The sequence below is a fragment of the Heterodontus francisci genome, chromosome 27, assembly GCF_036365525.1.
Source record: "Heterodontus francisci isolate sHetFra1 chromosome 27, sHetFra1.hap1, whole genome shotgun sequence".
Taxonomy (NCBI): Eukaryota; Metazoa; Chordata; class Chondrichthyes; order Heterodontiformes; family Heterodontidae; genus Heterodontus; species Heterodontus francisci.
This window is the reverse complement of record NC_090397.1, coordinates 56,741,495-56,758,923: the sequence shown is the minus strand read 5'-3', so window position 1 is coordinate 56,758,923 and position 17,429 is coordinate 56,741,495. Positions and strand designations below refer to the sequence as shown.

The window sequence follows — 17,429 nt, the reverse complement described above, 5'->3', positions numbered from 1 at the left end:
TCACTCCTCATTGGACAACTGATTTGGAGGCGGGAGCTAGAAGCTGACTCGGCCTATAATTGGATGGGTGGGACGCCAATCGGTTCCTTTGCGAGGTGCTGGGACAAACACCTTTGGGATCAGAGAATAGTTACAGCACAGGCCCGCAATCTTTTTGTTTTAAACTGACGAGCCTTTTTTTCCAAGAAAAATTGCCCAAAATAAAAACTATTGGGAGCCGCAGGACGAAAATTCGATGTTTCGAAACATAGCAAGTTAGCAAGTCTCTCTGGTAGAATGCATAATTGACATGTACAGTAAATCAAATATGTAATAAAAACAAGAAATGCTGGAAATACTCAGTAGGTCTGGCAGCATCTGTGGAGAGAGAAGCAGAGTTAATGTTTCAGGTCAGTGACCCTTCAAAGGTTCAGATTTCCAGCATCTGCAGTACTTTGCTTCTAAATAAAATACGTGTTGAATTTAAGTATCACTAGAAAAAATTGAAATTAAAATAGACCTCACTCTGAATTATCACTTTTTGACTTTTTAAACTTATAATTTTCAGTAAAGTCATCCCTAAAACAAATTAAGACAATTTTTTTCAGCTATGGATTCTCGTGATAAAACAGCTTCAATAGCACATTCAGAATAATTTATCAGCTATATTGGAAACAATAATGGTTGCAAACATAAAACCTGTTCCTCAAATCAAAGGCATTATCTATAAACATTATCCATAGCTATACCACTCAAACAGGTTTATTTAGAGAATGTTTTTTGTTTTAATAATCATTTGAAACTGTATAGCGTAATCAACCTTTTATCCCCACAATAAAAACAAGGCTCGTACTTTTCTTCATTTTGTTTAGGCATTTTTCATGTTAATGCGATCCAATTGGGAAAGGTTGGGAGCCGCAAATGAGATGTTAGAATTACAGCATAGAAGGAGGCCATTTGGCCAGTCACGTCTGTGCTAGCTCTCTGCAAGAGCAACTCAGCTAATTCCACTAAAATAAAAGCAAAATACTGCAGATGCTGGAAATCTGAAATAAAAACAAGAAATGCTGGAACCACTCAGCAGGTCTGGCAGCATCTGTGAAAAGAGAAGCAGAGTTAACGTTTCAGGTCAGTGTTCCGAAGAAGGGTCACTGACCCGAAACGTTAACTCTGCTTCTCTTTCCACAGATGCTGCCAGACCTGCTGAGTGGTTCCAGCATTTCTTGTTTTTATTTCAGCTAATTCCACTCCTTGGTCCCTTCCCCATAGCCCTGCAAATTATTTCCCCTTCAGGTGATTATCCAATTCCCTTTGAAAGCCACCATTGAATCTGCCTCCACTTCTCTGTCAGGCAGTGCAATCCAGATCGTAACGACTCATTGCGTAAAAAAGCTTTTCCTCATGGTGCCGTTCGTTCTTTTGCCCATCGCCTGAAATTGGTGACCTCTGGTTCTCAACCCTTTTGTCAATGGGAACAGTTTCTCTCTTTCTGCTCTATTGAGATATCTTATGATTTTAGGACGATAGTGAACAGAACTGGAAAATCAATGTAATAAAAGCAAAATACTGCAGATGCTGGAAATCTAAAATAAAAACAAAGTGCTGGACATACCCAGCAGGTCAGGCAACATCTGTGGAGAGAGAGCAGAGTTAACTTTTCAGGTCTGTGACCTATCATCAGAACATTGTGTTTGATTCTTTTTGCTGTCGCTGATGTGGGGTATAAATTTAACCGGACTGATCTTCCAATCAAAGCACGTTGTTTTCCCAACATTAGGAGTTTTACCAACAATTTGAGGCTGGGAGGCATTGTTGAATATTCATATAAAGAAAGCCACATTTCTTGGTTTTTGCAGTGTAGCAGCAAGCTATTCAACCACAAAAGGCATCATAGCTAAGCTCAACCCTGCTTTCACCTGATGTTCACAGCTGCACAAAAAGAAAATACTGCAGGGCTGGAAATCTGAAAATGAAAAGTTAAAAAAATGCTGGAAATACTCAGGTCAGGCAGCATCTGTGGAGAAACAGGAATCAGGATTTCAGGGCTAATGCATTGTGGACAGGTTAGTCGATCAGGTAAGACCCTTAGGTATCACGAATGCTCTGTACAGCCATTTAACTTCAGAAATCTGGGGGTGCTGAAGACAACTGTGCATAGAGTATGATGCAAATCAGCTAATTCAACACACAGACTGGCGCTCAAACTTGATACTTTGCTCATCTGTATTACTGGGCTACTCATCAGAAAAAGCTGGAGAGAGTGGAAAGCACAGAATGTGGAGGAAGCAGAGAATGAAGGATGTGGACTGGAGTGGGTAGAGAATGAAAGATGCAGAGAGTGAAGCATAAAGTGGAGCATATGGAGAGTTGTCACAATCTTAAAGTTGTAATTGGTGCACATACCTGTGTGTCACCGACCCTTAACATCTTTTCTAATTGTACAGCGCCTAGTTCATGGTAGCCTTTGAACAAATGAAATTTTACTGCAAAAGGTCTCCTGATGTGAGTGAAGTATCATAAATATTCCACCATGCCTAGAGCTGAGTTACAACTGCCTACCTTCCAAAGTTAGTCTCAACCATATACCCTCCCAAGAAGCAGTCACATAAAGGCAACCTCCCAGTAAAATGTTTTATGATAATCCGCACAGCATGCCTGATTGTAAAAGAGCTGGTTAGTTTGTTTTCCTACAGATCAGAGGTCTGCGTGTGGTAAATCTTCAGTTATCCTGATGCGGATAGTTCCACTGCACACCTGTCAACTTTTTTAAAACAAGTTTTTCTTCAAATTTATAACAAGTTTTTGTTCAAAACCGGTCCCCAATGTCTTTGGCAACCACCAGAATTATTAATTTGGATGATGCATTAAAGCAAATCTGCCCTCTCAGGTGGATGCAAAAGATCCCATTGGCACTACTGTGTAGAAAAACAGGGAAGTTCTCCCAGGTGTCCTGGCCCATAGTAATTCCTCAACCAATATCACTCAAAACAGATTATCTGGTCAATATCACACTGGTGTTTGTGGCAGCTTGCTGTGCACAAATGGATCTACTACAGTGAATACACTTCAAGAGTACTTCATTGGCTGTAAAGCGCTTTGTGATGTCCAAGAGGTCATGAAATATGCTATATAAATGCAAGTATTTTTAAATATTATTTGCGTACCAAGGTGCAAAGCCATTCACAGTGGCAGATGTCTGTGTTCAATATCTTGGCTGGTTGTCCAAACATCAGGTCTGGCACCATCAGACGGCACCACAAATACGAATATATTTATGGGGAGGTGAGACAGAGGCCTGCTACCCGACCTGGACCCGACGACGTGTCAGGTTCGGGTTGGGTCGGGCCCATCTTCAGGGTAAGACATTCGGGCACGGGTCTGGTCAGGTCAGGTCCAAGTCAAGTCGGGCCGGGCTGGGCCGGACACACACGGTAAGTGCTCCGCTGATAAGTATTGAAATTTTAAAAAACCTATCTGAGCTGGGAATCCGGGATGAATTAGAATTAGAATATTACAGCGCAGTACAGGCCCTTCGGCCCTCGATGTTGCGCCGACCTGTGAAACCATCTGACCTACACTATTCCATTTTCATCCATATGTCTATCCAATGACCACTTAAATGCCCTTAAAGTTGGCAAGTCTACTACTGTTGCAGGCAGGGCGTTCCACACCCCTACTACTCTGAGTAAAGAAACTACCTCTGACATCTGTCCTATATCTATCACCCCTCAACTTAAAGCTATGTCCCCTCGTGTTTGCCATCACCATCCGAGGAAAAAGACTCTCACTATCCACCCTATCTAACCCTCTGATTATCTTATATGTCTCTATTAAGTCACCTCTGCTCCTTCTCTCCAACGAAAACAACCTCAAGTCCCTCAGCCTTTCCTCGTAAGACCTTCCCTCCATACCAGGCAACATCCTAGTAAATCTCCTCTGCACCCTTTCCAAAGCTTCCACATCCTTCCTATAATGCGGTGACCAGAACTGCACGCAATACTCCAGGTGCGGTCTCACCAGAGTTTTGTACAGCTGCAGCATGACCTCGTGGCTCCGAAACTCGATCCCCCTACTAATAAAAGCTAACACACCATATGCCTTCTTAACAGCCCTATTAACTTGGGTAGCAACTTTCAGGGATTTATGTACCTGGACACCAAGATCTCTCTGTTCATCTACACTACCAAGAATCTTCCCATTAGCCCAGTACTCTGCATTCCTGTTACTCCTTCCAAAGTGAATCACCTCACACTTTTCCACATTAAACTCCATTTGCCATCTCTCAGCCCAGCTCTGCAGCCTATCTATGTCCCTCTGTACCCTACAACATCCTTCGGCACTATCCACAACTCCACCGACCTTAGTGTCATCCGCAAATTTACTAACCCACCCTTCTACACCCTCTTCCAGGTCATTTATAAAAATGACAAACAGCAGTGGCCCCAAAACAGATCCTTGCGGTACACCACTAGAAACTAAACTCCAGGATGAACATTTGCCATCAACCACCACCCTCTGTCTTCTTTCAGCTAGCCAATTTCTGATCCAAAGCTCTAAATCACCTTCAACCCCATACTTCCGTATTTTCTGCAATAGCCTACCGTGGGGAACCTTATCAAACGCCTTACTGAAATCCATATACACCACATCCACTGCTTTACCCTCATCCACCTGTTTGGTCACCTTCTCGAAAAACTCAATAAGGTTTGTGAGGCACGACCTACCCTTCACAAAACCGTGCTGACTATCGCTAATGAACTTATTCTTTTCAAGATGATTATAAATCCTATCTCTTATAACCTTTTCCAATATTTTACCCACAACCGAAGTAAGGCTCACAGGTCTATAATTAGCAGGGCTGTCTCTACTCCCCTTCTTGAACAAGGGGACAACATTTGCTATCCTCCAGTCTTCCGGCACTATTCCTGTCGACAATGACGACATAAAGATCAAGGACAAAGGCTCTGCAATCTCCTCCCTAGCTTCCCAGAGAATCCTAGGATAAATCCCATCTGGCCCAGGGGACTTATCTATTTTCACACTTTCCAAAATTGCTAACACCTCCTCCTTGTGAACCTCAATCCCATCTAGCCTAGTAGTCTGAATCTCAGTATTCTCCTCGACAACATTTTCTTTCTCTACTGTAAATACTGACGAAAAATATTCATTTAACACTTCCCCTATCTCCTCTGATTCCACACACAACTTCCCACTACTATCCTTGATTGGCCCTAATTTAACTCTCGTCATTCTTTTATTCCTGATATACCTATAGAAAGCCTTAGGGTTTTCCCTGATCCTATCCGCCAATGACTTCTCGTGTCCTCTCCTTGCTCTTCTTAGCTCTCCCTTTAGATCCTTCCTGGCTAGCTTGTAACTCTCAAGCGCCCTAACTGAGCCTTCACGTCTCATCCTAACATAAGCCTTCTTCTTCCTCTTGACAAGCGCTTCAACTTCTTTAGTAAACCACGGCTCCCTCACTCGACAACTTCCTCCCTGCCTGACAGGTACATACTTATCAAGGACACGCAGTAGCTGCTCCTTGAATAAGCTCCACATTTCGATTGTTCCCATCCCCTGCAGTTTCCTTCCCCATCTTATGCATCCTAAATCTTGCCTAATCGCATCATAATTTCCTTTCCCCCAGCTATAATTCTTGCCCTGCGGTATATACCTGTCCCTGCCCATCGCTAAGGTAAACCTAACCGAATTGTGATCACTATCACCAAAGTGCTCACCTACATCTAAATCTAACACCTGGCCGGGTTCATTACCTAGTACCAAATCCAATGTGGCATCGCCCCTGGTTGGCCTGTCTACATACTGTGTCAGAAAACCCTCCTGCACACACTGGACAAAAACTGACCCATCTAAAGTACTCGAACTATTGTATTTCCAGTCAATATTTGGAAAGTTAAAGTCCCCCATAACAACTACCCTGTTACTCTCGCCCCTGTCGAGAATCATCTTCGCTATCCTTTCCTCTACATCTCTGGAACTATTCGGAGGTCTATAGAAGACTCCCAACAGGGTGACCTCTCCTCTCCTGTTTCTAACCTCGGCCCATACTACCTCAGTAGACGAGTCCTCAAACGTCCTTTCTGTCGCCGTAATACTCTCCTTGATTAACAATGCCACACCCCCCCCGCTTTTACCATCTTGAAACTGAGTCTGCGCTGTGAGCGAGTGACATCATGATGACATCATCACGCATGCACCACAGCTTCGTGGAGATTCCGAGTCCAAAAGTGAGTAAAGGGATGGTCAGGTCGGGCTTGGGGCAAAATCGGAGGGACTCGGGCCAGGTCAGGCTCGGGTCCATGGTTGTTCGGTCAGGTTCTTTTTTCCTGACCTGAGCAGGCCTCTAAAGTGAGCCTCATGAATACAGCCATTGCCAAGTCATAGTCATACAGCACAGAAACAGGCCCTTCAGCTCATCCTGTCTGTGCCGGCCATCAAGCACCTACCTATTCTAATCCCATTTTCTAGCATTTGGCCCATAGCCTTGTATGCTATGGAGTTTCAAGTGCTCCTCTAAATACTTCTTAAATGCCTCTACCACCTCTTCAGGCGGTGCGTTCCAGACTCGAACCACCCTCTGGGTGAAATTTTTTTTCCTCAAAACCCCTCCAAACCTCCTGCCTCTTACCTTAAATCTATGCCCCCTGGTTATTGACCCCTCCGCTAAGGGAAAAAGTTTCTTCCTATCTAATCTATCAATGCCCCTCATAATTTTGTACACCTCAATCTCTGCTCCAAGGAAAACAACCCGAGCTTTTTCAGTCTCTCTTCATAGAGGAAACGCTCCAGCCCAGGCAACATCCTGGTGAATCTCCTCTGCACCCTCTCCAGTGCAATCACATCCTTCCTATAGTGTGGTGCCCCAGAACTGTACACAGCACTCCAGCTGTGGCCTAACAGCTCCATCATAACCTCCCTGCTTTTATATTCTATGCCTCAGCTAATAAAGGCAAGTATCCCATATGCCTTCCTAACCACCTTATCTACCTGTGCTGCTGCCTTCAGTGATCTATGGACAAGTACATCAAGGTCCCTCTGAGCTTCTGTACTTCCTAGGGTCCTACCATCCATTGTATATTCCCTTGCCTTGTTAGTCCTTATGTAGTCCTCTGTGAACGGTTTGTGATCTTGTCCTGATTCCAGCGCTGCCTAGTAGACATGCTGCGCTAGCTCACTCAGCATGGTGCTTCACCAAGAATCTTCTGGCACCATCTGGCTTCGTTCAGGTACTGCTAAGCACCAAAGGCTCTGCGACCCCTTTTCCCCCACCCGAGGCTGAACCTCAGTTATGGAATAAGCAGGCTGTCACTCATTTATCAATCCGTTTTCCCACTCAAAATACTGGGGCAGCGTCGACAATCTCTTTCAAATTCCTGGGGTCGAAGTCCCTAGGGTTTCTACTCCTGGACTACACCTCCCACTGTTAACAGTGTCCATTAACTTTGATTTGTGAGCTTAAGGCCCCCTAAAAACTATGCTGTTTGAATCACACAATCAAAAAAACTCCTATTGAATCCTTCTGCTTTCATTAGCTACAATTATACAATGAGCTGTAGCTTTTTACTAGAAGAACATCTCCCAGCCAATCTCCACAATTTGAATCAGCCAATTAGATCCTCTACTGAATTGATAGGCCAATGTTATTTTAAGTAAAAAATGTTTAAAGTTCTTGAAAGGGTTAATAAAAGACTAAGCACTTTGGGGCTGTTATTGTATTCTTAGTCCTGGGCCTCTACATCTAGAAATCAGGTGCGTCATGAGTTAACTTGTCATCTCCTGTTTCTACTTGACAGGGGTCAAAGGTAAAGATGTCACAACCTGATGGTTACTCTGAATTGGAAATTTGTGCAAGTCAGCAGTGTATACACATGGTCAGGCATTGTCAAGGAGGTAGGTTTTGAGGTAGCCTTTGGAAAGGAGAGGAGCAAAGCAGAGGGATTTAAGATCATGCAAGAATGTGGGCCAAAACGGCTAAAGACTTTGCAATGAAGGTGGAGTGGATAGGGTTGCAAAGGTAGCAGAGTTTGAACAGTAAAGGACATTCGCATTTCGGGTTGGATCATGTTGCAGACTTGGGGAGTGGCAAAGGCATCGAAAGGACAGAGATTTTGAAATAAATGCCTGGTGGGGGGAGAAATGAGGCCCCAATGAAGGTTGGTGAGGACAGAGTGAAAGGGAAGTGGGACATAATGTGGGATAGGGTGTACACACACGAGTTTTGGACATAAAAGCCAAGTGAAAATATTGGAAAGATTCAGCCTTTTGATGTCTGGTTTATATTTAAGAAATTTCCATGCCCTGTACTCAAAATCGGCTGCTAATCGTAGCTCACGAACTGAAACCTTATTGGAGTTTTAAGTCTTTAATTTACATCTCATCATCAGATTTGCTCTTGAAGCATTTAGAAAGCCTCAGGTCATTGCAGGGGATGGAGAAAGGTACCTCCTGCACTGCAAAGGCACAACCCCTGGTGGGCTGGCTAGAGATTGTACCCTGAAGGAGGTGTCAGTGAGCTGGTCTATCTCACTCTCCGAATGTGGACACAAGGAGGGATGAAGAGGAGGAAAAAGAATTGAAATAAGGTTGGAAATCAAAATATGGCTCACTGGAAAATGAATGAGATGCAAGAAAGAAAAAACCCATAGAAAACACTTTGAATTTATCAACACTTTATTTGGGTTTATGATTACAGATTCATTATTGCTCATCTACTACAATACTTGACCATTAATACAGTACTTAAAATAGTTACCTCAATTTTGAAACTCAGTATGTGCAGATAAACAGGTGATTTTGTTTTCTTTTAGAGGTTGATTTTTCTGCTCTCCTAAGCAGGTTGCTGGTGTCCTTTTTTCCTCAAACTTTTATTTGTTACATATGATGATAATAATTACATTCACTGCCACCCCTTCTCCATAATCAAAACAATTAAAAATCATAAACCAATAAAACAGGCTGGGATTCACATACAAGTATCAGTTTTGAAAAAAAAGATATGAAGCAGCTTGCAGAAACGCATAGAGTCAAGATGTTTGTTGGAGTCCTAAAATAGGTGTGGTCAAATGTTTAAAATAAAACAGCACTTGCTTAACATATATATTTCTGACAAATAATTAGACTGGTAGCCATCGATAGGGCAAGTGATTTGTCACAGTACAAAAAAGAAAAATGTAAAACGGGCAGAGGAATGATGTACTATATATAGCTCAGAGAGCTGGCACAGATGCAATGGGCTGAATAGCCTCCCTTTTGTGCTGTAAACATCTATGCTTCTAACCAGTGACAAATCCTGCAACATTTCTCCATTTACTGCCTGGACAGGAGATTTGCTGCAGTACAACTTGCATGAAAGTCCCAAAATCAATGAAAATGTCGGGCTGGCAGAGGGCAAATCACGAGTCTTAGCCATCAGCTAACAGTTTGTAACAGCTAGTACCATTTGAAGCTTCTGGGGATGGTGGGAGAGATGGAATAATAAATTAAATCAAAAACACATTGGCATCAAACACCAAAGACTATCTTTCATGGTGTTGCACGATATAAACAGACTGATAGGCAAACAAATGCAGGTTCTATTTTTAAAACAGCTGATAATTCAGCCCTTCCATTTAAGAACTGCTGCGCCAAAATGCATCTTTATTCCACTTGCATGTTGAGTCCAGTCACAGAATGAACATACAGCTCACTCTGTTTTATTAAAGAAATAAAGATGGGCGAAGGGTCTGCAGATCACCCATGCAACATCCGGTGACCCAGTCAATCCCACAGACTGTTCTGGGGTTCACAAGCTCCACCAACTCAAATCTAATGCCCCAGCTGAGGGCAGATCATGTTTGCAATAGGCGAACAGTGCCAGGGACTTGTGTCAAGAACAGCAGCACTGTAAAGAAGGAATTTTAAGTGCTATGCTACCCGACTAGTCAGACAAAACCTAGTCTGGTGGAGCCGATTTGTAGAAAAGATTCAAAAACAAAACATAAGTGACAAGTTTTAATTTTTGAGTTCTCCAGGCTCAGGCTTTGTTTTAAAATAAAACCTTTGAGGAATTCCATAATGATATTCTAAATCTGAAATATTTAACCATTTCTTTGCCTTTTACTCAACAAAATACAAATAAAAGACCAAAAAAGACTGGAATATGTGCACCTTAAAACTTTTAAAACAGCTGACGGTTTGATACTTTGTTTTCATTGCTAGGACGTTACTAATTAATTATTTTAAAACACTATAGCAATAGAAGAGAAAAAATATCATGAAGCAGAAACACTTTTTTCATCTTCCAGTGCAGTAAAAACCGTCTGCTGGGATTATACACATTCTATTTAAATAAATAAATGACCATATACCTAGACTACTTCAAGGCCAGCTCTAAATCAGAGGTTTTAATCCTGTACAGTAGTGATGAAAGGCTCTTGTTTGTTTCTCTTATTGTTTTGCATTTAATACCTAAGACAAAGAACAAAGTAAACAATGCATCAGCAATGCTTCATCAGTTACTATCTTTAATGCAATGTAGAAGAGAGGAATCAGCTCTACACAAAGTTCTTCATCCCACATTTAGGAATGATTGATTCCTTGAAGACCTTCTGGAGTTACAGATTGAATCTTTACTCATTTTTCCTCCTTTCATTTTCTCTAGTGACTTTTCCCTATACACACATGCAGTGTTGATGCTAGATTGCATTTCAGAGCACGTCGTCAGACGGTCCAGAAGTAGCTTTTTTCTGCACCAAATGCAAGCTATTTATGCCCTGGAGGTGCTTGCTGGGGTACAGCTGGAGATGCACTCTGTAAAAGATCCATGCTGTATCTGACTAGGAAGTGCTTTATAGTGTAGAGGGAATTTTAATCTCAATCTAAACTATGCTATCTATCTGGCCAAAGTGTTTGATGCTGGCTCAGGTGCAAAAATATTCCACTTCAAACCTCAATAATGAAAAAATGTCACAAACCAATTGTGAAGCCATTGTGGATATGATTTGTAATCAGAAAATGAATATGATCATCTCAAAACTGGGAACTCCATTAGGTCTGAAACGCAACTGCTTTTTTCTCTTCCAGATGTGTGCATTTTTAGCTTCTCTCAAGGATTTTATAAACAACGTGTTTCAGCCGCAGTTCTATTGAGAAGGTCCAGATAATCCCCTGCCCTGCCATTAAATTCACATCATCCACCCATCAACAGCCGAACTTATCATACCCCAAATATTGTAGTTTTAACATGCTTTTTGGCCTCTTACCGATAATAGTTTGGCTTGAAAGGCCCATTCTTGTTCAAACCCAAGTATTTTGCCTGTTCGTCCGACAGTTCTGTGAGATGTGCATCGAATGTGGGGAGGTGAAGACTTGCTACATATTCATCTGAAAAATGAGTTAACAGTACATTCAGCAGCAGCAATCCCATAAAACAAATATAATGGAACTTTTTGAAAAATAACTTTTTAAAACCAAAATAAGTTTGAAAAGTTTTAATAACTTTTAGACTGACAGTAGCTCAGTAACAGTTTAGTCCTTCACTGCCACTTGACCTGCAGGAATCAAAAACTGAATGCTTCTGATGGGCCTGTGGAAAAACACGGGTCACAAATCATCAGAGGGCAAGCTGCTGATATTGACAGTTCCCGTCTCTAGTGTGTGTGCGGGTGCCCTGTCGTGGGCGTATGTGTGTGTTGCTCTCTCTGGTGTGCCCTGTGTGTACATCTCTCTCCGCGCGTGTCTGTGTGTCCCCTTGTCCGTGCCCGTCTCCATCTGCGTGTGTGCGTGCGCTTGTTTTACAAGTGGGATCAAGCAGTTTCCAAATAAGGATAAATAAAGTAAAAGAATTACCTCAGTCTGTTCTTGTACAGCCTTGGTCCAAACATGGACAAAAGAGCTGAATTCAAGAGGTGAGGTGAGTGTGCCTACCCTTGACATTGAGTGTGGCATCAAGGATCCTTGGCAAAATTGAAGTCAATGGGAATTGGGGGAAAACTCACCACTGGTTGGAGTCATAACTAGCGCAAAGGAAAACGATCGTGGTGTTGGAGGCCAATCAACTCAGCCCCAGGAAACTGCTGCAGGAGTTCTTCAGGGTAGTGTCGTAGACCAGACCATCTTCAGCTGTTTCATCAATGACTTTCTCTCCAAAATAAGGTTAGAAGTGGGGATGCTCACCGATGATTGCAAATTGTTCAGTCCCATTCACAACTCCTCAGATACTGAAGCAGTCTGTGCCTGCATTCCGCAAGACCTGGACAATATTTAGGCTTGGGCTAATAAGGGGCAAGTAACATTCATGCTGCACAAGTGCCAGGCAATGACCATCTCCAACAAGAGAGAATCTAATCATCTCTCCTTAAATTTCAACAGTATTGCCATCGCTGAATCCCCCACCAACATCATCCTGGGGGTTACTATTGAACACAGACATGGCTGGAACAGCCATATAAATACTATGGCTACAAGAGCAGATCACAGGCTGGGAATTCTATGGCAAGTAGCTCACCCCTTAACTCTTCAAAGCCTGTCCACCATTTACTAGGCACATGTTAGGAGTATGATGGAATACTCTCCACTTGCCTGGATGGGTGCAGCTCCAACGACACTCAAGAAGCTCGACACCATCCAGGACGAAGCTCGCTTGATCGGCACCCCATCCACTATCTTAAATATTCACTCCCTCCATCACTGGCACAGTGGCAGCAGTGTGTACCATCCACAAGATGCAATGCAGCAACCTGCCAAGCTTTCTTCGACGGGATCTTCAAAACCTGCAGCCTCTACCACCTTGGGAGACAAGGGAAGCAGATGCATGGGAACACCACCACCTGCAGGTTCCGCTCCAAGCCACAGACCATCCTGACTTGGAACTATATCGCCGTTCCTTCACTGTTGCTGGGTCAAAACCCTGGAACTCCCTCCCTAACAGCACTGCGGGGATACCTACACCACATGGACTGCAGCGGTTCAAGGCGACAGTTCACCACTTTCTTGAGGGCAATTAGGGATGGGCAATAAATACTGGCCTTGCCAGCGAAGTTCACATTTCAAGGACGAATAAAGAAACAAACTGGTGTGCAGGCCCTTCCCCCCCCGCCCCCCACCAGCTGGGGCGCAAAATATGGAGAACTAAAAAGGATTTTTTTTTCCCCTTGCGGCCAATGCATGAGAACACACTATGTAGAAATTTCACAAATAACTTATTTCTTGTTTGTATGGAGTTCTCTTTTTCCTGATTCTCTTTCACCAGTTTATTTTAAATAACAAGTCATTCAATGCTGTGGATTTTTTGGATTCAATCCCTAGATCTGCTGTGCCTGGTCACCTTAAGAGCACGGAGTGCAGCAAACATGCCTGCACACATTCTGGAACTTACCCATCTTCTTAGGCAGCAAATAGACATCTTGCTTGTACCGTCCCTCTGGGGCATTGTACAGCTCTATCATTGCCAGTGCCTGAGGACAAAGGAAATGTTAATTCGTAGAGTTTGTACAAACAAACAGCGAAAATACAGGTACAACAAAAATGATGGTGCCAAAATGATCTGATCTCAACCTGAGTATTGAGAGTTCAAAAGTTAAAAGCTTGGAAGAAAAGAATCTGATTGGCATTAAACTGGGGCAGACGCTTTCATTCAACTGCCAATTAACAACCAGAAGAATTAAAGCCTTGTGGCTTCTAGCAGCTATTCCTGATACAGAACTATAGTCCTTCCTTGTATAGTCTGGGCAGAGGACTTTTAATTATTTCGTCCTTAGCACAACACACATGGGTATCAGTTACACTCAGGAAGCCCTTAACTCACATACGATGACTGCAATAACCTGCGTCTGAAGAAAATTCTCTCTTCTTCTCTTTCTCTTTGGCCTCCTTATCTCGAGAGACAATGGGTAAGCGCCTGAGGTGGTCAGTGGTGTGGAGCAGCGCCTGGAGTGGCTATAGAGGCCAATTCTAGAGTGACAGGCTCTTCCACAGGTGCTGCAGAAGGATTTGTTTGTCGGGGCTGTTACACAGCTGGCTCTCCCCTTGCGCTCCTGTCTTTTTTCCTGCCAACTGCTAAGTCTCTTCGACTCGCCACACTTTAGCCCCGCCTTTATGGCTGCCCGCCAGTTCTGGTGATCGCTGGCAACTGGCTCCCACGACTTGTGATCAATGTCACAGGACTTCATGTCGCGTTTGTAGACGTCTTTAAAGCGGCCACATGGACGGCCGGTGGGTCTGATACCAGTGGCGAGCTCGCTGTACAATGTGTCTTTGGGGATCCTGCCATCTTCCATGCGGCTCACATGGCCAAGCCAGCTCAAGCGCCGCTGACTCAGTAGTGTGTATAAGCTGGGGATGTTGGCTGCCTCAAGGACTTCTGTGTTGGAGATACATTCCTGCCACCTGATGCCAAGTATTCTCCGGAGGCAGCAAAAGATGGAATGAATTGAGACGTCGCTCTTGGCTGACATACGTTGTCCAGGCCTCGCTGCCATAGAGCAAGGTACTGAGGACACAGGCTTGATACACTCGGACTTTTGTATTTAGCCAGTATTAATCAATATTCCCCCCACCACCACCCCCCCAACTCCAATTAACAGCCCAGAACACAAGCTCTACATAAAATACTACAAATTTTATTAATGTCTTCCTCCTCCATCTACGACTGAAAATGCCAACTTGGTTCGGGTACAGTTGCCAGCCGTCCTCTTAAGGCTTCAACTGAGTAACTGCTCTTCACATGTGAGCACCAATGGCAAGAACGGATAAGATGTTTGACGGTGGAAGTGATTATAAGTAAGTCACAATTGTGTGCAATTTTCTGTAGAGGTTTACGAAAAGATTATCAGTAGTGAAAACTCTTGCTGAGATTCCTTCTCTCTAGCTCAAGGAGATCGAAGCCAATTATAGTATCTCCACCGCGATTCTAGCTGAGATCCCAGCTAAGAACTGACTGGCAATAGAACATATGCTTAATACCACAATGGACAGTGCATCTACTAAATATGCCATTGGCACAACTGCTATTTTGTGCCATGTTAGCACAATAAGGTCTGGCATCCAGGTACAATGTGTAGACACAGCATGCATCAAGCATCATACTGTGAATAGCGCAGAAATCAACAAGCGCATGGGAAAGGCTTCCACTGCTATGTCCAGACTGGCCAAGAGAGTGTGGGAAAATGACGCACTGACACGGAACACAAAAGTCCGAGTGTATCAAGCCTGTGTCCTCAGTACCTTGCTCTATGGCACATATCTCGGAGGGTTGTGGGGCTGGAGGCAATTAGAGAGATAGGGAGGGGTGAGGCCATGGAGGGATTGGAAAACAAGGATGAGAATTTTAAGATCAAGACATTGCTTAACTGGGAGCTAATGTAGGTCAGTGAGCACAGGGGTGATGGGTGAACGGGACTTGGTGCGAGTTAAGACATGGGCAGCAGAGTTTTGGATGCCCTCAAAGTTTACGGAAGGTAGAAATATGGGAGATAAGTCAGGAGGGTGTTTGAATTGTCAAACCTAGAGGTAACAAAGGCATGAACGAGAGTTTCAGCAGCAGACGAGCTGAGGCGGGGCGAAGTCAGGTGACGTTATTGAGCTAGAAATAGGCAGTCTTAGTGATGGCGCGATTATGTGGTCGGAAGATCATCTCAGGGTCAAATATGACACCAAGGTTGTGAACAGTCCGTTTTAAGTCTCAGGGTCGATAACTAGGGAATGGAGTTTGGAACATGGACCAAATACAATGGCTTTAGTCTTCCTAATGTTTAACTGGAGGAAATTTCTGCTCATCCATACTGGTTGTTGGATAAGAAACCTGATAATTTAGAAACAGTGGAGGAATCGAGAGAGGTGGTGATAAGGTAGAGCTGGATGTCGTCAGCATACCTGTGAAAACTAACGCTGTGCTTTCGGATGATGCCACCGAGGGGCAGCACGCAGACTAGGAAAAGCAGGGGGCCAAGGATAGTTCCTTCGGAGACACTGGAGGTAATGGTGTGAGAGCAGGAAGAGAAGCCATTGCAAGGGATGCGCTGGATACAATCAGTTAGTAAGAATGGAAACAGGCGAGGGCAGTCCCACCTAGCTGGACGACAGTGGTGTGGTGTTGGAGGAGGATGGTGTGGTCAAACGTGTAAAAGGCTGCAGACAGGTCGAGAAGGACGAGGAAGGAAAGTTTACCTTTGTCACAATCACATAGGATGTCATTTGTGACTCGAGAGCAGGAGGTGGGTTTCACGGATGAATTTGAAGAGGTCATGATGGGAGATAGGGAGAAACAAGAGAAAGACACAAGTTCAGGGCTAGGGCAGTGGGGGGAGCTTTAGAGCAAGTTTGGCCCAGTGGGCTAGTGGAAGGGAAGCAAGTGTCAGAGACAGCTGCTGGATAGTTTCAATCTTAGTAACAAAGAAGTCCATGTGCTCCCCATACTTATTTTTGGAGGTTAGGGTGGAGGAGACAGGGGAAAGGGGTTTAAGAAGACAGTTTGCAGTACAGAAAAGAAGCTGGAGCTTATCTATGTATTCCAGGATGAACCTGGAATACTGAGTAGTTTCAACAGACGAGAGCAGGACCTGATGGCGCTTTATGTGGTCCAGCCAGATCAGACAGTGATGGCTAAACCAGTTGTCCACAATATCCATTTAAGTCTACAGCCCTTGGACTTAAGGGACCGGAGATGAGGGTCATACCGGGGGAACAGCCAGGGTGAGAAAGAGTAATGGCTTTATTGGGGACTAGGCCATCCAAGGTAGAGGTGAGGGTGTGTTTGAGAAAATCAGTGGCTACAAATGTCATGGCGAATGTAGGGCCAAAAGCTAGAAAGTTGGTATTTTTAAAGTTCAGCCGTAAGTGAATTGGGGGATAGTTTTTTTCCAGAGGCGGATATAGAATGAGGTAGGGTTGGGACATGGAAGGGGAATGTGGATGGAGAGTGATACAAGGAAGTGGTCAGAGATGGCCTAATCTGTGATTGATATGATGGGACTAGCAAGACCATGTGAGATGGCAAGGTCAAGGGGATGGCCATGAATATAGATTGGGGAGCTTAAAGACATTATGCAACATTTACTTCAAAAAACAACCAGTTTCAAAAATATCAATTTGAGAGTTTAGCATTTTAAAATTTATAATAAGATAAATGACTCTTGAATCAGTGTAGGAATTAATATATTTGCTAAAGGTGTTCAGTGCACCCGTGTCACAGTACACACCTCCATTCCATTGTTAACAATTCAGTGCTGTAAAACACAAGCAGGATTTCCTGCCACCCCTTACCTGTGTGGTAGCAGTAATCGACAACACAAAGGTAGGGACTGTGGAACAACTCAAGTTAAGCAGTCGTCCCTAGATTTAAAAAAAAGTAGGGCAACGGGTTACTCAGCTGCAAATATTCTAGCCTGAAATAAGATTGAGCATAGGATACATCTCAGGAGCCAAGGTTCAATCTCACAGTGAGATTACTCCTA

At 43.7% G+C, this 17,429-nt stretch overlaps 1 protein-coding gene across 8 annotated transcripts in view; it reads right to left on the bottom strand.

Moving 5' to 3' along the window:
* Positions 1–8,652: 8,652 nt before the first annotated feature.
* The window catches only part of LOC137384844 (putative adenosylhomocysteinase 3), a 108,538-nt gene continuing 99,761 nt past the window's right edge, over positions 8,653–17,429 (bottom strand). For 5 of the 8 annotated variants that reach the window (XM_068059407.1, XM_068059411.1, XM_068059412.1 and 2 more), the window contains 4 exons: positions 17,239–17,307; positions 13,355–13,433; positions 11,241–11,361; positions 8,653–10,446 (listed from right to left, as the gene is read on the bottom strand). In XM_068059407.1, the coding sequence (XP_067915508.1) occupies positions 10,440–10,446; positions 11,241–11,361; positions 13,355–13,433; positions 17,239–17,307 (276 nt within the window). In that variant the 3' untranslated portion in view covers positions 8,653–10,439. Of the gene's footprint in view, positions 10,447–11,236; positions 11,362–13,354; positions 13,434–17,238; positions 17,308–17,429 lie in introns of those variants that run through there. The other 3 variants (XM_068059409.1, XM_068059413.1, XM_068059415.1) reach the window with 1 other exon arrangement.